The 21,157-nt window shown below is 37.9% G+C and overlaps 5 protein-coding genes and 1 pseudogene across 7 annotated transcripts; 4 read left to right on the top strand and 2 right to left on the bottom strand.

Moving 5' to 3' along the window:
* LOC104727964 lies at positions 888 to 3,836 on the top strand (annotated as a pseudogene).
* On the top strand, positions 4,643 to 7,011 carry LOC104723366 (VAN3-binding protein-like). 2 transcript variants are annotated; one of them, XM_010441716.2, is made up of 6 exons: positions 4,643 to 5,357; positions 5,539 to 5,923; positions 6,008 to 6,184; positions 6,283 to 6,332; positions 6,414 to 6,471; positions 6,549 to 7,011. In XM_010441716.2, the coding sequence occupies exons 1-6, from the start codon at positions 5,058 to 5,060 to the stop codon at positions 6,785 to 6,787; spliced, it is 1,209 nt and encodes a 402-aa protein (XP_010440018.1). In that variant the 5' UTR covers positions 4,643 to 5,057; the 3' UTR covers positions 6,788 to 7,011. The 2 variants fall into 2 exon arrangements, with proteins under 2 accessions (XP_010440018.1, XP_010440017.1); XM_010441715.2 differs by having other exon boundaries at positions 5,530 to 5,923.
* On the bottom strand, positions 6,990 to 9,074 carry LOC104723367 (formyltetrahydrofolate deformylase 2, mitochondrial). Of its 2 annotated transcripts, XM_010441717.2 has the most exons (9): positions 8,803 to 9,074; positions 8,597 to 8,709; positions 8,282 to 8,432; positions 8,117 to 8,190; positions 7,876 to 8,035; positions 7,763 to 7,810; positions 7,564 to 7,662; positions 7,402 to 7,488; positions 6,990 to 7,321 (listed from the first exon to the last, which is right to left on the bottom strand). In XM_010441717.2, the coding sequence occupies exons 1-9, from the start codon at positions 8,956 to 8,958 to the stop codon at positions 7,175 to 7,177; spliced, it is 1,035 nt and encodes a 344-aa protein (XP_010440019.1). In that variant the 5' UTR covers positions 8,959 to 9,074; the 3' UTR covers positions 6,990 to 7,174. The 2 variants fall into 2 exon arrangements, with proteins under 2 accessions (XP_010440019.1, XP_010440020.1); XM_010441718.2 differs by lacking the exon at positions 7,763 to 7,810 and having other exon boundaries at positions 8,803 to 9,072.
* Positions 9,892 to 12,071, top strand: LOC104723365 (inositol 2-dehydrogenase/D-chiro-inositol 3-dehydrogenase). Its single transcript, XM_010441714.2, has 7 exons — positions 9,892 to 10,243; positions 10,318 to 10,488; positions 10,570 to 10,734; positions 10,823 to 10,987; positions 11,074 to 11,208; positions 11,552 to 11,649; positions 11,725 to 12,071. Exons 1-7 carry the CDS (start codon positions 10,049 to 10,051, stop codon positions 11,903 to 11,905), a joined length of 1,110 nt encoding a protein of 369 aa, XP_010440016.1. The 5' UTR covers positions 9,892 to 10,048; the 3' UTR covers positions 11,906 to 12,071.
* Positions 12,551 to 19,738, top strand: LOC104723363 (DNA mismatch repair protein MSH4-like). The gene is made up of 24 exons (XM_010441712.2): positions 12,551 to 12,684; positions 12,867 to 13,070; positions 13,187 to 13,222; positions 13,317 to 13,429; positions 13,524 to 13,569; positions 13,747 to 13,793; positions 13,894 to 14,001; positions 15,201 to 15,276; positions 15,462 to 15,534; positions 15,643 to 15,788; positions 15,889 to 15,974; positions 16,111 to 16,250; positions 16,335 to 16,474; positions 16,565 to 16,615; positions 16,913 to 16,976; positions 17,095 to 17,238; positions 17,336 to 17,403; positions 17,502 to 17,560; positions 17,652 to 17,808; positions 17,959 to 18,011; positions 18,088 to 18,186; positions 18,274 to 18,388; positions 18,462 to 18,584; positions 19,285 to 19,738. The coding sequence occupies exons 1-24, from the start codon at positions 12,619 to 12,621 to the stop codon at positions 19,447 to 19,449; spliced, it is 2,379 nt and encodes a 792-aa protein (XP_010440014.1). The 5' UTR covers positions 12,551 to 12,618; the 3' UTR covers positions 19,450 to 19,738.
* On the bottom strand, positions 19,644 to 21,152 carry LOC104723364 (60S ribosomal protein L15-1). The gene is made up of 4 exons (XM_010441713.2): positions 21,048 to 21,152; positions 20,757 to 20,923; positions 20,215 to 20,412; positions 19,644 to 20,053 (listed from the first exon to the last, which is right to left on the bottom strand). The coding sequence occupies exons 1-4, from the start codon at positions 21,049 to 21,051 to the stop codon at positions 19,808 to 19,810; spliced, it is 615 nt and encodes a 204-aa protein (XP_010440015.1). The 5' UTR covers positions 21,052 to 21,152; the 3' UTR covers positions 19,644 to 19,807.

Raw genomic sequence — 21,157 nt, 5'->3', positions numbered from 1 at the left:
CGACTATAGACGTTGGGCGGCGTCTGTGGCCTTCGTAGCGTTCTTCGACGGACAGCGGCGCAGGGGGCGGTGGATTCGCNTGGTGAGGCAAAGATCTTAGCTTTGCGTGATCACTACTAAGATTCTCTTGTTAGAATCTGACAAATGACTTATGTAGCTTTACAGTGTCACATTATCACCATATATTTTCGATAATTATCCTACATATGGTGACCTACAATAAGACGAAAACAGAAGAGCTGAAAAGGATAGGCCTTGATATCCCAAACATATTTGCCATATTAAGTTACATTAACATTTCTTTCGTTGGGAATCTAGTTAGAATTCAACTAGATCACTCTTTCGGTCGACCATGTTCATCTTATTTGTTTTGTCATCTTTTTCTATGAGATTTTATTGAATTTAATATTTTTGAATTTTGAAATATTTAAATGAGCTTTTAGGATATTTGATTATTTGTTCCAGCTCAATTTTTTAAAAAATAGACTTTAATTACATATAAAATTTGTTTTAAATTTTTGTTTGGGTTTTAAAATACATGTAAATTTAGCATGGTTTCGGTGCAAATGCACTTGTTGCACATGTCTATCGCCCGCTCCTGTTTTTTTTCTATGTTAAAAAAAAATTGAAATATAATTTTGTGAGATTTTGTTATTAAAACTTTACATGATTTTAGACATTTACAATATATATATTTGGATCTTAATTTATTATATAGTATATGATTACAATTATTTTTTATTAAACATGGTAAAAAAGGAAAAAGGAAGAGTTGATATAGGCCCATTAGGGTTTGGATTTAGCGAGAGTATAAATATATATGGGCGATTTGGGCACGAGAGAAATCAAAATCCCTAGGCAGAGATAGGAAAAAATCATCGACAAAGATGTCTTCCTCGGCACGAAGCGCGTTCGAGAATCCGATAGCAATCAGCGCCAATGATTTCATCAAGATGGAGAATCGGGTGATTGGGGATGGTCCGCCACCGTCTCCGGAGACCATTGGACGCGCCTACGAACAAGTTTTGAATGAAATCGCCGGCGATGATATGGAATTCCGGGGTCGTCTCATGGATAGAGCTTCGGCTAATTTTAGGGTTCTATACAAGGTCCGAAACCAATGCCTTGCTGAGGAAGCAGCGAGGGGAGATACCTCATCGGTAAGTAGCAACAAGGTGAAGGCTGATGAGGTGGACGTGGAGGAGGAGGCTAGTGAGGACACGCCCTAAGTTTTGCGATCATGATGTGGGACTTACTTGGCTTGTTTGTTTTTAAATCGTATTTTTTTTTCCATAACATAAAGTTCAACCAAAGCCTTATATTGATTTTAGGGGATGTATTGAAAAGCTCTTAACGTACCCTAACTTATTAATGGTTTAGATTCCGTCTCGTCCTTAGTTCTCATGGTTGTATCCTTCAATGCATAACTTTCATAACATAAGCACCGATTAATAATAATTAGTGATTGGTGTTTGCTTTAATTTTTTCTTAAACAATGATAAGATATATTGATTGTTTTGTCTTGCACAAGACACCTTAATATACCCCTAGAAAGGGACTTAATTTTCCTTAGAAGATCAATGATAATTCTCAGCTCAGCCCAAATAATGGTCACTGTGGATAGGCGCTTGCTTCAAATGGGCCATTGGACAAGTAGTTTAGGCCTTCTAACTATAATATTAGGGCGTGTGATTCGGAACTCCGGGTCGTGTCATCGATAGAGTTACGACTAATATTAGGGTTCTATACGAGGCTGCTGACGAAGCAGGAGATTAATGTTGGAATACAATCCAAATCTCACATCTGAAGTTTGATAAAACTATCCTTAATATATAAAGGGTTAGGGCCAATCTACTAATTGCCAATTGGTTTTTAGTTAGAAACCTAAGATAAAACCAAATTTAACATGGTATCAGAGCCCAAGGTTAAAATTCTGGTGGACCTAGAAAAGTGGATACGGACATACCTCTTGTTAACCCGAGTAATGGAGGCCCAAGAAGGGGTTTATTATTGGTCCAAGTGGGATCGGTTCGAGATCGAGTTATCATCTCGAGGAGGCGTGTTAAAATCCCATATGTTGTCCTTGGTTTGAAGGGGAGATTGTTGGAATACAATCCAAGTCCCACATCTGAAGTTTGATAAAACTATCGTTAATATATAAAGGGTTAGGGCCAATCTACTAATTGCCAATTGGTTTTTAGTTAGAAGCCCAAGATAAACCCAAATTTAACAGAGATACCTCATCGAACTCGGTAAGGAGCAACGATGTGAAGGATGATGAGTTGGACGTGGAGAAGGAGACTAGTGAGGACATGGAGAAAATGACTACTAACACACCCTGAGTTTTGAGATCATGATGTGGGATTTTTACTTGGCTTGTTTGTTTCTTAGAGAGAGTTATTGGTTCTATGATTTTAATGGATTTGGAAATCCAAACAAAAGTCATGTGTTATTCAATCATTGATTTTAAAATACTTATCAAAATTATGTGTTGTTGGTTCTATGATTTACTAATACTTGTTAAAATTCTATGTTATTCATTTAATGATTTGTTTTTGGATTTCAAAATCCACATTATGTTTTAATGGATTTGAATGGATTTGAAAGTATAAAATAGAAGGATTCAAATCCAAGGATAAAACATGTTATTTCAAAATCCATGTGTTTTGATTTTTAGAATTTATAATCCCATATGAATTTAGAAATCCATGTGTTTTTTTTTTTCTGATCATGTTTGCATAATCAACTGATTAACCGGCTTATACGGGAAAGACCATATGTGATTTTCCTGGTGCGAAGACATTATCTAATATCTAATGTCTTTTAATACTTTTGTCACATGAATTTTTGGTCTTGTGTAAACAAATTTCCAAACCCTTTCGATCGATGATCCAACATGCAGTGAGTGAGTTTGCTTTCTTTTTAAAGGAAACAATCTCTATCTTGGATAACTTTTTATCAAGACTCTAAAATCTAATGCTACAAAACCTGACAAATGAAAGAAACTGCTCCCTGGAAACATTGGAATTAATTCAGAAATTAAATAATGACCTCAGCTGCATAGTGTTCTTGTCCTCAAGAAACAGAAAAACTGCCAGATCAAACAGTACATATATCAATGCTCAATGCCTTGGCTCCATCGTCGCTTGTCTCCTCCTTGCCTTTGTTACCAATGTCGTGGTACCTAAAAACATTCGTATTTGCTTATTAATTAAAATCTTGAATTAATTCGGATTGGTAATGTTTTGTTCAAACACAAACGACCGTGATTAAAAAATGTTATGGCGGTTTCAATATCCGATTAGAAAAAAAATCCGGTTTGGTTTATATGGATTAATAAACTGAGAATGTGTTTATTTTGCCGGTCATGCAGAGCGTACCGACCCATGGAGTAGCGGCTGGTTTAGGAACTGTTGAAGTAATAGTGATGGAAATTGTGGTGACATTTGCTCTGGTTTACACAGTCTACGCCACAGCGGCTGATCCCAAGAAGGGATCGCTCGGTACCATTGCTCCTATCGCTATCGGTTTCATCGTTGGAGCCAACATCCTCGCCGCCGGTCCCTTCAGCGGCGGTTCCAAGAACCCGGACAGGTCATTTGGACCAGCTGATGTTAGTGGTGACTTCTCTTAAATATGGATCTACTGGGTGGGGCCACTAGTCGGTGGTGCACTCGCCGGACTCATCTACGGTGTCTTTGTTGGATATCGTACGCTCCAACTCCCACCACAGAAAGCTACCCTTGATCATTCATGTACGGCTTTAATTTGTTTGGCTTGCTTTTTTTGTTGTGTGAAAATGTTTGGTCCGAATATGAATGATTGAATGTGGAGAAACGGATCAAAGTTGTACATTACTTTGTGTTGGTTAAAAATAAGAATTGTATGTATATCAAAATTTCTTGTTTTTTTTTTTTTTTTCATATATATGATCATTGATTACACTTTCTTGCATACGTTAATTCTAAACGTATTTTAGTAAACTCATTTGACATCCGATGATGGCTAAACTACCAGTTTTATGACTATCCAACTAATACACCAAGAATACATTAGTAATGACTTTCAAATTCATTAGAAAGTCCACGTTATATGCATTAGAAATTTTTTAGAATTCCATATTGCTCAAAGAATTAGGATAATGCCTATAAATTTAAGGCCGATTTGAATCTCATTTAAAATGCACAATTTGGGGTCTTATTAGCTGGATATATTTTCGTTTAACCAAAACTGTGAGTACTAAACTCAAGTTATAAAATAGTAATGCTAGCTAAAAAGACATTTATTTTAAAAAAATCGTTAATCCGTGAAACCAACGCAAACGATAGAGTGCATTAATAGAAAAACAAAGTGGTCTCTTTTACAGTTTTACGTATGATTATTATTTGAAGGAAGCTGGTCGGTTGTGGGGGAATGAATCGTATGAGAGCCGTCCGCTCAAAAGACATAATGCTCTCAAACCAATGCATCTGTCGCCCCTTTGTGGTTTCACAAACCGTCCCACCAGATTAAGATATTACCTGAATTCACGGACAATGTTCTAAACCACGATATTATCCTAATCTTTAGCCACACTTATATAAAGAAAGAACATGGAGACGAGTTCTTGAAATCTCAAGGACGCTTACGGTGATTAAAACACTCATCCAGATTTTTATTGTAATCTATCATTGTCAGTCTGCACGTACTTTTGGGACTTGTGGTTTGAATAATTCTCTTTCATAAAAAAAATAAAAAAAGATTCTCTTAATGGTGTAGTTTGGTTTATGCTCTTCCTCTTCTTTTCCACCTGAGTCAACATCATCCTTTTCATCTCCTTTTTTAAAAAAATCATTTTCTCTATTTTTTATTTTAGTTTTACAGTTCATTTCTGTTTTAATTCTGAAACTCAAAGCTGGTTGGTTTCTCTGTTTTGGTCACATGGTTTCCATCAGAAACATAACTCTTGCTCCACCAGGATAATAAATACCCTCTTCTTGTCTTGTGATCCCACGTCATCTTTTCAAAAATTCGAAAAATCTTTCATTTTCAATCTGAAGATTCATTTTTAGGAGAACATGGAGAATGAGTATTATTCAGATTGGAAAGATACTTCTTCCTCTTCATTGTTTGGATCAGAGAATATGGAGGAAGAGTTGGAAGATGGAGTTCTCAGAGCTGAAGAGCTTTTCTCATCGATTCCTCAGCCTCAGACACCTAAAGAGCCTATGGAGTTTCTCTCAAGATCCTGGAGTGTCTCTACTTCTGAAATCTCCAAAGCACTTGCACTCAAACATAGACAACAACAAGAACAGTTTTGCGTTGGCCAGAACAGTCCTCCTGTTGTGTTCCCTGTTGCTGCTGCAGATCCATTCGTGGTACGACCCTTTTTCTTATCCCTTTTTCTCATAATTATGGTGAGCAGTAGAAGTCAAAGACTTGTGAATTATATATGGTCATTGCACCAGTTCCCAACATAGTTCTTGGGAATTGGAATGTATAAAGTATAAACACTTTACATAGTTTAAAACTCTGGGAAACTGATTTTAGGCTGGGCAGATCTTGAACTCAGTTGGCACACGTAGAGCAGGGACATTGTCCAGATGGTTCCACCACCCAAAGGAACACAGCAGCAGCAGCACAATAACCAATCTCAAGAAGAAAGACAAGGTGCGCGTTGAGAACGCACACGTGCATTCTGCTGTCTCTATAGCGGCTCTGGCTGCAGGTTTAGCTTCTGTAACATCTGCAAGCAATTGCAAAGGGTCAGGCTCCAAGATGGCATTGGCTTTAGCCTCAGCCACTGAACTGTTAGCCTCACACTGTTTTGAGATGGCTGAGCGAGCTGGTGCTGACCGTGCACGTGTTACTTCCACGGTTAGATCTTCTGTGGATATCAACAGCCCTGGTGATCTCATGACTCTAACAGCCGCTGCTGCAACTGGTAAGGCCTTTTTTATAGCTTCATACAAGGCTTTGTGGACTAGTCGATATGCATTTGATCTGACTTTGTTTAAACTTACACTAGCTTTGAGAGGAGAAGCGGCTCTGAAGGCGAGGCAGCCAAAGGAAGCAAGGAAAAATGCAGCTATTGCCCCTTTTGAGAGGAGCTTCTCTGACTCTCACTGGCCTGTAAATCTGAAATTTAGATTGGAAGAACCAAATCTTCCATTTGAAGGCGAACTGATGCAATGTGCACGAAATGGTAGTTCTCTTCTGTCAGTGAGAGTTTGATCAATTGAAGAGTTTACTGAGATAAGAGATAGAGAGCTTAACTCTTTTTCTTTGTGCTTTAACTTGCAGGAGTGCAGCGAACTAAGCGTGTCTGCGTCTATATCAACAAGAAGTCTCAGGTACAGCATATTTGATTAGTATTTATAACACGCAACACATCTCAGTTCACTTCTAAGCCAATGCTTATTATGATTTTGCAGGTAATGATCAAACTCAAAAGCAAACATGTTGGAGGGGCATTCTCCAAGAAGACCAAATGTAAGCATTTACTAATCTTTCAGTTTAGATAAATTACTTGAAAGACGGCATTCTGAACTTGTTGTTCCTTTCTGAAGGCGTTGTATATGGAGTCTGCGATGAGAAATCAGCTTGGCCTTACAGGAAAGAGAGGGAAAATTCAGAAGAAGTCTACTTCGGTCTGAAGACCGGACAAGGTCTTTTGGAGTTCAAGTGCAAGAGCAAGATTCACAAGCAGAGATGGGTTGATGGGGTTCAGTCTCTTCTCCGCCAAGTAAATTGCTTTGAGGCTGCCAAATGCTCGCTGGGATCTCTGAGTCTCAGCGGTCACACATGATGAAGGATCCTGTATATACATTTGATTATATACATATAATCCACATTTTTGCTGTTGTGAGGTATTTGCAAAACCTGGCAATGTACAATGTCAGTCTCTGTAACCTAAGGAAGACTTTTGGATTAAAACACAGCAGGTTGTTCATATGATCACAACAAGTGGTAGGAATATTGCTATGTACAGAAAGACATCAGAAGAATGATGAATCTCAATTGAACTTTTTATTTCCAATGATTCAGTTTCTGATTTGCTATGCCAAAACATTTACGTGTAAGCTATGAAGAATCAAAAACTTATAGAGAACTGGTATGTATCTTTTTGCTTGAGTGAGCGGTTTATATGAAGAATCAGGTGAGAGACGTGTCAGAGATTTTCATGTAGACCGTATTAGAATACGACAGTCTTTTGTATCCCATAAGGCAATACTCGCAGTTCGCAGTAAGATTTTATAGCTTTCATGAGACACTTTTTCTCGAGGTCCTCTGATTTCTGGACAAAGCTCCTCAAATTGTCTCGGTGGGAAACTCTCTCAACCTGTAAAAATCAAATTGAGACGATGCTGTAGAACAATGCAACCCTCAGAACAAATTAACTAGTTGGGAGAGATGAATCACCATTTGTTCAATGATAGGACCTGAATCAAGTTCCTCTGTAACAAAGTGACTTGTTGCACCAATTAGTTTCACACCTGCATCAAATGCCTAACCAACAGAATCTAGAAGCATAAGAGACAGAGATGAGCATTGAGGGATAGAGCCATCAAAGAACTAAGAAACCTGTTTCACGGGATTTCGCCCCTTGAATGAAGGCAAGAGGCCATGATGGATGTTGATTACATCTTTTCCATAATCTTTCAAGAAGTTAGCTGACAGTAGCTGTCAAAAGGAAAATGTTCCAGTCAACATCATCCGTCAATATAATACCTAATACTATGAAATTTCATATGCTAATAAAGCTGCTGCAGAGAAGCATAACCTCAAAGCAAGAACCTTCTAAGGAGACACTAGAGAAGACACAAGTAAACTGTAACAACGTCATCAGAATGAGACTATTCAGGAGCTTAGGATGGAAATTAAAATCTGATATACCTGCATGTATCTAGCCAGAACTAGAAAATCAGTATCCTTAACCAATTCCAAAATCTCTGCTTCTATTTTATTCTGATCGGTTGTTGGCAAATAATGATAAGAGATGCCATGCCTCTGGAGAAACCGCATAATATGGGTGTTTGGAGCTCTTTCATGGTTACTGGATAAACAAAATATCAGGAATCACACTAGTCATACCTAATATATGCATTCAGTTCGTTGATAAGAGTTATATGTAAACCTTATCACACATGTTATATCGACAGGAAGCTTTCCGTCCTGCCATCTATGTAACATTTCAACCAGACAATGATCCTACAGACAAAATTATCACACGACTTCAGGAAAAAAAAAAAAAAAAAAAGAGGACACAAAATAAAAGGATCTTTATGACACAAAAATTAACCTGTTTTGACAGTAGAAGAGCTATCTTGTGTTTGGGGTCTAAAGAGGGAACTCGTACAACCGAGCTCAAAGCACTAAATTGTTGTGCAATAGACTGAAAATCTTCATCCATCTGACTCCTCGGCCACTTTACTGGATCAAATATAAACTCACTGCCAAAAAGAATTTACCTTTTCATCACAACTAAACCCAAAAATAGAAACTTTTTAACTAGAATTCACTTGAAATACATTGGATTAGAAATTAACCAAAAGGATCTATTGAAGTAGCATCAAAGGTGAGATTTTTTTTTCAAATGGAAAAGTAGGAACTTTACCTTCGAGAGTAGAAGACGTTCTTGTTTTCAGGAACAAACACATCGTAACCAAGAATGTTTCCTCCTTTCGCAGCAATACAATCTGATAGTTTTGCTACAATCCCAACCACATCCTAAAACCAAAGAAGACGGAGAGTCACTAGTCTAGTTCTAATTAGTTTAGTTAGCATCCATGAATGTATTGTTGGATTCATATTGGAACGTACCGGACAATGGAAGACGTGGACGCCGGGGATGAGAATGGGTGAAACAGAGGAATCGAGGGACTCGCCGTGAAACTGAGAAGATTTAAAGGACCATTTCGTAAATGATCTAAAAGCTGTGGCGGAGAGACATGAGGTGGCTGAGACTCTTCGTATCATTGCCGCTATTTCTTCGAATCCGACTCATCCATCGTTACACCTTTTTATCCTTTGATTCTCTGTTGTTGAGTGTCTGATCTATGTGGGTCTGTTATTTCCCCTGTTTATTCACATATCAATCCTGAATTTTTTTTTAGCATAACTCAAATAGAGTGAGTTTTACTGTTTACTTCATCAAATTAATACAAAAATGAATATTATTACTATATGCTATCATAAAATAGATATTTTATTTATTCCTCCAATTTACAACTTGTTATTTCTTACAAATTTGTTTTCAGAGTAGTTGTTGATAAAAAAAATGATTTCTTTTATATAACATCAATTTCTATGCCTTTTAACAAAAAAAAAAAAAAACATCAATTTCTAATGAGAATTATTTCATCAAAGATATTTTTCAAGTGTAGCTATCTCTTATTAAAATAAAATTATCTCTTTAAGGATTTTTATGTCTCTTTACTCTACTTCTGCAAAATATGAATTTTCAACAATATATGCTAATTTGAAACAAAATACTTTCTATCAACAAATAACCATTAATCTTCCTTTCAAGTTATAATTATTCTCTTTCTTTTTTTTTTGTCAACTTATAATTATTCTGTATAACTTTCAAAATCTTTGACTTTCATGTTTCGTTCATTGTAATTTTTTTTTTAGATAAATATAATTTTACACTCATAAAAAAGTGTAATTTAATTTTTTCATCTTTCATTCATTATTAAACAGTTTTTTTAGATTTTGTTTTATTTTTTGTGCACAAAACAGTTTTTTTAGATAATACAGTATTTTACACTCATAATTTTTTTTTACTACTCAATCTTTTTACCCAGCAACTGGCACTTGCTTAATTCCAGGACACACACGACACGCACAAAAAAGAGATGGTACATGTATTTTTTTGCCGGATTTATTGTTCTCTACTTTTTTTTTCCGTAAATATGACTTCTCGTTAGATTGTGTCCTCTCCAAAAAAGTCTTTATTACCCAAAAAAGACAAGTCCATGCAATTTTGAAATCGGCCCCACGACGTCGTTTATCCCAAATCAAGCGAAAGTGAGTCAGAGCCTCAGAGGAGCTCAGACGTACGGTAATGGCGGATGTTAAGGACTCAGGAGCGATTACCAGGTATGGAATCGTAGGGATTGGTATGATGGGAAGAGAACATCTCATCAATCTTTACCATCTTCGTGACCAAGGCCTCGCCGTCGTTTGTATCGCCGATCCTCACCCTCCCTCACAGCTCCTTGCCATTGAACTCGCTCAATCCTTTAATTGGGAACTCAAGGTATTTTCAATTTGTACTTGATTAACTCTTTTGGTACTCGGGATTGAGATTTTCCATCTTTTGTTGTGATTAAGGTTTTCTCAGGACACGATGAGTTGCTCAAGAGTGAGTTGTGTGACGTGATTGTTGTGTCTTCTCCAAATATGACTCATCATCAGATTCTTATTGACATTATCAATTATCCAAAACCACATCATGTTCTTGTTGAGAAGCCTTTATGCACCACAGTTGCTGATTGCAAACAGGTCATTTTTTTTTTGTTTGGTACCAAATCTTGCTGAGTATGATGATTGATCATTTTCATGAAACTGTGTCTGGGAAATCAGGTTCTGGAGGCTGCGAAGAAAAGGTCAGATATGGTTGTACAAGTTGGTTTAGAATACAGATACATGCCGCCAGTAGCTAAGCTCATAGAAAAAGTTAAAGGCAGAGATTTTGGTAATGTCAAGATGGTAGCAATCCGAGAACATAGATTCCCTTTCTTGGTTAAGGTAGGCTCAGACAAGATGGACTCTGTGTAGTTATTTTTACACATCCTATTTTTTATATGATCGCTGAGAGAAGAGAACACATCACTAGGTGAACAACTGGAATAGATTCAATGTGAACACTGGAGGGACCTTAGTGGAGAAATGCTGCCACTTCTTTGATCTTATGAGGCTCTTTGCTGGTTCGAATCCTCTATGTGTGATGGCTTCTGGAGGCATGGATGTGAACCACAAGGATGAAGTTTATGATGGAAAGGTTCATTCTAATCCCAAATTTACACTCCATCAATGTAAAGGAGTCTTTGTTGTGAGTTTCATATTATTTGTTTCTCTGTGATATAGGTGCCTGATATAATTGATAACGCTTATGTTATAATTGAGTTTGACAACGGATGTCGTGGGATGCTCGATCTTTGTATGTTTGCTGAAGGAAGCAAAAACGAGCAAGAAATATCGGTTACTGGTGACATTGGAAAGGTGAGCTTTTTGAAGTATCATGGGCTCCTTTTTTTGCTTATTATGGTCTTGGTATGATAGAATTTTTTAAGTCAGAAATGAAAAAAATAGAGTTGGCTGTTTTTTATTTTGTATTGAATACACTGAACCTTTGTTATTCATGAAAACTACATATTTTCCATCTATTCCAAAATCACATGGCAGACATACATGCTAGCTCTCATGTAATCACTATCAGCTGAAGCTATGCATATAGGTGGCAGATGAGGCAGGGAAGATGAACATAAAGTGTTTTCTGACTATTTCTTTGGAGTTGTTTATATGAATTATGAGTTTTTGAGTTGGGGCCAATATTTTGTTGTAGGGGGAGGCACTTGTTCCAGAGGGCATAGTTCGATTTGGCAGTCGTGCAGAAGGAAGAGAACACGTTCAAACGATAAAAGCTGAGGATGAAAGAATAAAGTAAGATTGATTCATCTTCAATACATATAGTCTTTTGCAGTCTCACAAGTCACATCACATGATGTTTTAATTCAGATATGAAGGGTTGCATCATGGGTCAAGTTACTTGGAACACCTCACCTTCTTATCAGCAATCAGAGGTCAAGGAAGAGCAGCTGTTGATTTGGAAGATGGATTGATGGCTGTTGCCATTGGAGTTGCTGCACAGCTCTCCATTGAGGAGCGCCGCTATGTAACCATTGACGAGGTCTTGTGATTTGTGACTGACAGATAAGTAAAGAAACTACTATAGAACCTTTGTAAATCTTGTATCATTGCTGTTCATTATCTTTGCCATACAACTGTTTATTGTAATCTACTGTTATAAAAGAGAGGGTGATCAACTGTTATAAACTGTAATCTAAAGCTGAATCTTTTCTTTATTCTGTGTTTAAGCTTCTATTAGTAGGGGTTTGAATTGAGCAGAGTTAGCTACAATGAAGTGATCCTCCAACTTATTGCCCTGCTTAGGCAATGGGAACTGTATCAAACATACTCCTCAATTTCTCTATAATTCGGACAATACCAACGGATTCAAACTTTATTGGACCAAAACAACCGATCTAAAAACCAAGTGTTAAGCGACATTTTTTCAATGGGATAGAAGCTTAATTGTTTGTGAAAGGAATATTCATATGTAGTTGTCTGAAAATTGAATTTGATTGTAGTTTGACACTAAAGATATCGAATTTGATTTTATTTTGGTTATTTAGCCTTTTTACTTTAACCAACAAAATTGAACCGGGAAATACTCCCTGAGTAGTCTACTTGAACAGTTTTTGGTAATTTAAACCGGTTTCCGAAATAAATATCGGCGCAGTGAGTGAAGTGTCGTCGACTATATAATTCACAGTGGCGCGCTTTTGCCTTCATTTTCGGAACACTTGTCCCGATTGCTCAAATTTTCAAATTCTGATCTGTAGAGCGAAAATGGAAGACGACGGGGGAGAGAGATCGAGCTTCGTCGCCGGCATCATTGAGAACAGAGCCAAAGAGGTATACGGTTCCTTTATTTCGCTGTTCTGGCAAGACTATAGTCTCCGATTTGGCTCCTTTATTTGTGTTCTCTTTGGGTCTCCATTTCGCGACGGAGATTTCTGGGATTAGCTTCAGAATCTTATTGTTCGCGTGGTATTTTGAAGGTGGTGTTGGATTCTAATTTGAATTTTTCTGATTAGGTCGGGATGGCTGCTTTTGACCTAAGATCGGCTTCACTGCATCTATCTCAGTATATAGAGACGAGCAGCTCATACCAAAACACGAAGACGCTGTTGCGTTTCTATGATCCAACTGTGGTAATCGTTCCTCCCAACAAATTGGCAGCTGATGGCATGGTTGGTGTATCAGAACTGGTGGATCGATGTTATAGCACTGTTAGGAAGGTGAGATTTTTTGTTCCATGGATGATAAGTCTGTACAAATTGGGGAATTGTAATATGTATATGTCTTTAGCTATATAGCAGAATCAATTGACGGTTACTATCTTGCCTTCTCGCAGGTTGTTCTTGCCCGTGGCTGTTTTGATGATACTAAGGTTGATCCAGGAACCTCTGATGGTACAAACATTCATTGATTCTTGTAGTCGTGTAGTTTTAAATGGATATGCGTTTTTTGGCTATATATTTCAGGGTGCTGTATTAATACAAAACTTGGCTGCAGAAGAACCTTTGGCCCTTGGTTTAGACACTTACTATAAGCAGCATTATCTCTCACTGGCTGCTGCTGCAGCTACGATCAAATGGTGTCTACATCCTCAACCTTTTGCTTCAGTGAATTATCAGTTTGGTGTTTTTGAAATACTGAGTTTGGTGTGTTGTGTCATGACTCATGAGCAGGATAGAGGCGGAAAAGGGTGTGATTGTCACCAACCACTCACTGACTGTATGGGTTTTGGTTATGTACAATTCTCAATTACCTGGTTGTATATGCAGTAAATCCACAATTCTTGCATAATGTGTCATTGTTTCTTTATGGTTTTGGTCTTACCTGTTTCTTCTCGCGTTCTACCTTCTCATTACTGCTGATAGCATTTTTGTGGATTATGTTGCCTATGTCTAGGTAACTTTTAATGGATCGTTTGATCACATGAACATCGATGCAACTAGGTAGGATTACCCCGATATTGTTCATTTTCCTAGTGTATTAAATTATGGAGAATTTTACTGTAAATCGTTCTGTTTCATTGTTTACTTGATTTGATTGTAGTGTTGAGAATCTGGAAATCATTGATCCATTCCATAACGCACTTTTGGGCACTAGCAACAAAAAGAGGAGTCTGTTCCAAATGCTCAAGACAACAAAAACAGTTGGCGGGTATTTGGAAACACACTTTTTAAGAGTTGAAATTACAAATTGTGTCTTGTGAAACATATTGTATATGAGTTTGGCATGTGAGACCTCTTTAACTCACTAGTCATTTTTATTTCATGCATGATATGTTGGTCAGGACTANGATTTTTTGTTCCATGGATGATAAGTCTGTACAAATTGGGGAATTGTAATATGTATATGTCTTTAGCTATATAGCAGAATCAATTGACGGTTACTATCTTGCCTTCTCGCAGGTTGTTCTTGCCCGTGGCTGTTTTGATGATACTAAGGTTGATCCAGGAACCTCTGATGGTACAAACATTCATTGATTCTTGTAGTCGTGTAGTTTTAAATGGATATGCGTTTTTTGGCTATATATTTCAGGGTGCTGTATTAATACAAAACTTGGCTGCAGAAGAACCTTTGGCACTTGGTTTAGACACTTACTATAAGCAGCATTATCTCTCACTGGCTGCTGCTGCAGCTACGATCAAATGGTGTCTACATCCTCAACCTTTTGCTTCAGTGAATTATCAGTTTGGTGTTTTTGAAATACTGAGTTTGGTGTGTTGTGTCATGACTCATGAGCAGGATAGAGGCGGAAAAGGGTGTGATTGTCACCAACCACTCACTGACTGTATGGGTTTTGGTTATGTACAATTCTCAATTACCTGGTTGTATATGCAGTAAATCCACAATTCTTGCATAATGTGTCATTGTTTCTTTATGGTTTTGGTCTTACCTGTTTCTTCTCGCGTTCTACCTTCTCATTACTGCTGATAGCATTTTTGTGGATTATGTTGCCTATGTCTAGGTAACTTTTAATGGATCGTTTGATCACATGAACATCGATGCAACTAGGTAGGATTACCCCGATATTGTTCATTTTCCTAGTGTATTAAATTATGGAGAATTTTACTGTAAATCGTTCTGTTTCATTGTTTACTTGATTTGATTGTAGTGTTGAGAATCTGGAAATCATTGATCCATTCCATAACGCACTTTTGGGCACTAGCAACAAAAAGAGGAGTCTGTTCCAAATGCTCAAGACAACAAAAACAGTTGGCGGGTATTTGGAAACACACTTTTTAAGAGTTGAAATTACAAATTGTGTCTTGTGAAACATATTGTATATGAGTTTGGCATGTGAGACCTCTTTAACTCACTAGTCATTTTTATTTCATGCATGATATGTTGGTCAGGACTAGGCTTCTTCGTGCCAATTTGTTGCAGCCTCTGAAAGATATTGAAACTATTAACACTCGCCTGGATTGCCTGGTTAGTATAGCTATTATTAAGGTGTCATATATCTTTATGGAACTTCTGAAAACATATCATTCAATTTCCGTTGGGTGTTAAATAAGTTGACTGACAGAGGTTGATAATTGTGCAGCTACCAGAAAACTTCCATTGTTTGATAATGCATTAATCGTAAGGCAAAATTTCTCTTCTTGTAATTGCAGGATGAGTTGATGAGCAATGAACAACTATTCTTTGGGCTCTCACAGGTTTTACGTAAATTTCCTAAAGAGACTGGTTAGTAATTAAGAGAAAAAGTGGGAAGATCCTGACCTTTTCTCATTGCATCCAATGTATTGAGCTTGTTTCTTCTCTTAATAACATCATCTCAAAACAAATTTCCAGATCGAGTTCTTTGTCATTTCTGCTTCAAGCCAAAGAAAGTCACAGAAGCGGTCCTAGGTTTTGATAATACCAGAAAGAGCCAAAATATGATTTCAAGCATCATCTTACTTAAGACTGCATTGGATGCTTTGCCTCTACTTGCTAAGGTGTTTTTCTTTCTCACTTGTTGTCAGTTTGTTCTTACTTGATTTTACAGCTATGTCTATGACCTATCCCTAACCTTAGTCACGCCATGTCTAAATGCAGGTTTTAAAGGACGCAAAGTGTTTTCTCCTTACCAATGTTTATAAGTCTGTGTGTGAAAATGATAAATATGCTTCCATCAGAAAAAAGTATGCCATTAGTGGATCTGGCTAGTAGATATTGACTATATACTTCGTTTCTGGAAGTTTTTTCCATTTCCTCCTCAAAATTTCTAAAAACTAGAGTTTCGAAGTCACTAACTTCTTTATCCTCTTTTTGTTTCAGAATTGGGGAAGTTATTGATGATGATGTTCTCCATGCACGGGTTCCTTTTGTTGCCCGCACACAGCAGTGTTTTGCTTTAAAAGCCGGAATTGATGGATTTTTGGATATTGCAAGGAGAACCTTTTGTGATACTAGTGAAGGTGAACCAAGAATTATGCTTCTTTTTGTATTATCACTGATTTTTCCATTGTTCTGCTAATCTATAATCTTGAAAACATTGACAGCAATACATAATCTGGCCAGTAAGTATCGTGAGGAATTCAACTTGCCAAATCTAAAACTCCCTTTCAACAACAGGAAAGGCTTCTTTGTCAGAATTCCTCAGAAGGAAGTTCAGGGAAAACTTCCAAGCAAATTCACTCAGGTCAAAAACGCACTTTCGTTGAAAAATTAATGTTCTATCTATATATATGGGGTTCCTGACTTAATTTGTCTTGTACGTGGTATGTTCCAGGTTGTAAAACATGGGAAAAATATACATTGTTCGAGTCTGGAACTGGCTTCTGTAAGTTAAATTATCAAAATTTCAGATGCACCGTTTCCTTGTGGCTTTATCAGTTTTAGCAGTTCAGGCTCACATTACAGCTATCTATACAAAGTTTAATAGTTGATGCAAATGATAATAAATGAACAAAACTCCCCTTCCAATGTTTTAATACACTGAAGACTTGAGACACCACGGATATATTTGATGAGAAGAATAAGCCCTCAAATCTAGGACAAGTAGGAGCTATGTTCATGATTTCAGGAACCTAGACACAATGTTTGATTAATATCTACCGTACAATGATCTGTTGTGCAGTTGAATGTCAGGAATAAGTCTGCCGCTGGAGAGTGTTTCATTCGAACGGAAACATGCTTGGAAGGTTGATAATTTCACATTGCTCACAAGTCTCAACTATATGTAGTAACCCGATTTATTATAATCCTATCATGCTTGATTTTTTAAGGCTATTACACTAAACGTTCTCTGTATGTATGCAGCACTGATGGATACGATAAGGGAAGATATCTCTGCCCTTACACTCCTAGCAGAAGTCTTATGTCTCCTAGACATGATTGTTAATTCATTTGCTCATACAATATCCACAAAGCCAGTGGATCGATACTCTAGACCTGAACTAACAGGTAGCTGACTTTCTCACTAAGATTCCTTAAACACCTTAAGTGAAATAATTGATCAACGTTTTGTGTGGAATTTACTTGCCTATATATTGTTTGGCAGAAAGTGGCCCACTGGCAATTGATGCTGGAAGGCATCCCATCCTAGAAAGCATACACAACGACTTTGTTGTAAGTTGTTCGCGCTATATCTCATGATTCTATCTATCATGATTCTTTGATATTGGGGCCGTGCACGTTTTTTTTTTAACACAAATTCTGTTTTGCAGTCTAATAGTATCTTCATGTCAGAAGCAACCAACATGTTGGTAGTTATGGGTCCAAACATGTAAGGGAACTCTTACTTTAACTCCTCGAGTGCTTATCAATCGTTCAGCAACTCATTGACTCATGTTTGTCTTTATATGTCATATCTCAAGGAGCGGAAAGAGCACATATCTCCAACAGGTGTGTCTAGTAGTCATTCTCGCTCAGATTGGCTGCTACGTCCCAGCTCGCTTTGCAACTATAAGGGTGGTTGACCGCATATTTACAAGAATGGGGACAATGGATAACCTTGAGTCGAACTCAAGCACGGTAATCCTTTAGACTCTGGCTCAGATTTCAATATGTCTCTTAACGATTTGGCCTGTTGATAAATCCCAACAGTTTTGATATTACAAATAGGGAAATACATATGGGGAGATGTGATATCACAATTCTGATTCCTTACTTTCAATGTCACAGTTTATGACAGAGATGAGAGAGACCGCTTTCATAATGCAGAATGTCTCCAACAGGTAGCCTTGATGGAAGCAATCAATACAAACGAACCTCCCCCTCAGTTTCATATCTTAGTAATGCCTCAAAATGTAGGAGTTTGATAGTCATGGATGAACTTGGGAGGGCGACTTCTTCCTCAGACGGGTTAGCAATGGCATGGAGCTGCTGCGAGTATCTCTTATCACTGAAAGCGTAAGCCTTTAACTGAGTTTTTCCCACTGCCAGAACGCTACTTAATAAGTAAATGCAAATGTGCAATTTGTGGCTATAAACTTGCAGGTACACAGTATTTGCAACCCACATGGATAGTCTTGCTGAGTTAGCAACCATCTATCCAAATGTCAAGGTTCTTCACTTTTATGTAGACATCAGAGACAACCGCTTAGACTTCAAGGTTCTATCTGCCTTCCTCGCGTATGGGTTTGGGGTTTACATACTGTTGCTGAATGTTACATTTTTCTTATCAGTTTCAATTGCGAGATGGAACCCTACATGTTCCACACTATGGCCTTCTATTAGCCGAAGTGGCTGGTCTGCCTAATACAGTGATTGAAACAGCTAGGACCATAACCTCAAGAATCACAGACAAGGTATTACCCAAACAATTAAAATAGGCTAGCATAAACTATTAAGCTCTTTTGCCTTGCTAGTTCTCATATATTAAAGATGGTTGTGCAGGAAAATAAAAGAATAGAGCTAAATTGTGTGAAGCACNGTCATGGATGAACTTGGGAGGGCGACTTCTTCCTCAGACGGGTTAGCAATGGCATGGAGCTGCTGCGAGTATCTCTTATCACTGAAAGCGTAAGCCTTTAACTGAGTTTTTCCCACTGCCAGAACGCTACTTAATAAGTAAATGCAAATGTGTAATTTGTGGCTATAAACTTGCAGGTACACAGTATTTGCAACCCACATGGATAGTCTCGCTGAGTTAGCAACCATCTATCCAAATGTCAAGGTTCTTCACTTTTATGTAGACATCAGAGACAACCGCTTAGACTTCAAGGTTCTATCTGCCTTCCTCGCGTATGGGTTTGGGGTTTAGATACTGTTGCTGAATGTTACATTTTTCTTATCAGTTTCAATTGCGAGATGGAACCCTACATGTTCCACACTATGGCCTTCTATTAGCCGAAGTGGCTGGTCTGCCTAATACAGTGATTGAAACAGCTAGGACCATAACCTCAAGAATCACAGACAAGGTATTACCCAAACAATTAAAATAGGCTAGCATAAACTATTAAGCTCTTTTGCCTTGCTAGTTCTCATATATTAAAGATGGTTGTGCAGGAAAATAAAAGAATAGAGCTAAATTGTGTGAAGCACCACGAAATACATAGGATCTACCGAGTTGCTCAAAGGTTGATATGCTTGAAATACTCTTCACAGACAGAAGACTCAATTCGTCAAACTCTCCAAAATCTAAGGGACAGTTTCATCGAACAAAGGCTCTAAGATAACAACTTCTTGGAAATGTTAATAAGGCGTCATTGTTGGTATTCACGTTACAAATCAACCGTTACAAGTCTTCATTGGTTCAAATTTAGAGAGATAGTTCAAGACATTCCGGTTTATTTGCATCTTCAAGAATTAAGTAAGGCACGAGCAAATCTACACGTGGGATATTGAGTAGAAACGAAATCGCCATAAAAAATAACTTAAACTTGCTCTATGGTCAGAATTAAAGTTATTAAGACCTCAAAACTTGAAACAAACTCTTGAATGTGAAAGTCTTCCATCCCAATGTAATTCCAGAATTCCGAAACACAAATCCACACGGATGATATACCAGCAAAACAAAACATAAAGTTGATCACCGGTAACGGCGAAGAACCAAACTGTTGTTCTTCTTCCAGGTAGCCCTGCGAGAAGGACGGTTCTTGTGGTTGTTGTGACCCTTTCCACGAAGACCACGATTCTTCTTTCCTTCTGAGGTGAGCCCTCTGAGTTCTCTATGCTTGTGCACGGGGTTGCAGATCCAGTTGATCCTTGGATCATTTCGGACAGCATTGTGTGCGGGGTCTACAAGGATAATCTCGTAGTACTTGTAGGTAGAGTCCTGAGTAAAACAGAGACAGCCAAACAGTTATCATCCGAATACATTACACATCTAGAGATTACTAATTCACATGCCATATACTGAATGTACAAAACTCGAGTTCAGTTTCGACCAACAATAGATAGTTACTACAATAAAGAGAGTGAGGGTGTGATTCATACCTCATTGAGCCAGTAGGAGTTAACGACCCTAAGGCCACCCAATTTGCGACCAGCACGTTCCTCAGCAACAGATCTCTTACTACGCTGGAACTTGAGCTGTGTTACTCCCTGGTTGGTGGGTTTACCATAGACAATACCCTTAGGCACTGGCCTCTTGCGACCACCACGTCTGACACGAACACGGTAGACAACAAATCCCTGATAAAGAGAACCCAGAAAAGAAGTCAGAAAAACACATTCAACCGATAAAAAGGTACATTGTCTAATAAAGGAATTAAAAAAATGTATCAATCTTAGACAGGAACAGAGTCCACAGAAGATAAAGAGCTGTTCAGTCAGAAGAATGAATCGATGTAGCTGGGTTCAGGAAGTATTCTATCATATTCGCGAAAGACAAAAAAAATGCCTACGCATCAAGACACCGCTTAACCAGCAAATTAAAAAGACAAAGGCTTGATTCAACATTTTTACCTAAACACTACATACGATTTCTAACTTTATAATACAAACAAAATGAAGAGGAAAAGAAGATAAGGAAGGACCTGCTTGGCCTTGTAGCCGAGACGACGAGCTTTGTCGGGACGAGTGGGACGAACAAGACGAACGATTGAAGGCTGCTGGCGATACTCCCAGCACCTAACCCTCTGCAGAAACCTCATCACATCCGACTGCTTCTTCCTCCATAGCTCCGACACGTATTTGTACGCACCTATCGTCCAAAAGAAAAAACACATTTCGTAAATTCATTTCTCACAGAAACATATATAAACACCAATGAACAATACAGAAACAACATCAAAGAGAAAGAAAGAGCTGATGAACAAGAAACATACCCATTGCGAATTCCGGCGTCGCAGTCACTTCTTTCTTCTGATTAGGTTTACGCCTTAAATAGATGTCTCCATGGGAGCAGCTAGGGTTTCCATTAGATTGAGCAAAGCCC

The sequence above is a fragment of the Camelina sativa genome, chromosome 11, assembly GCF_000633955.1.
Source record: "Camelina sativa cultivar DH55 chromosome 11, Cs, whole genome shotgun sequence".
NCBI lineage: Eukaryota > Viridiplantae > Streptophyta > Magnoliopsida > Brassicales > Brassicaceae > Camelina > Camelina sativa.
The sequence above is the reverse complement of the archived record's forward strand: the minus strand, read 5'-3'. Positions and strand labels throughout refer to the sequence as shown.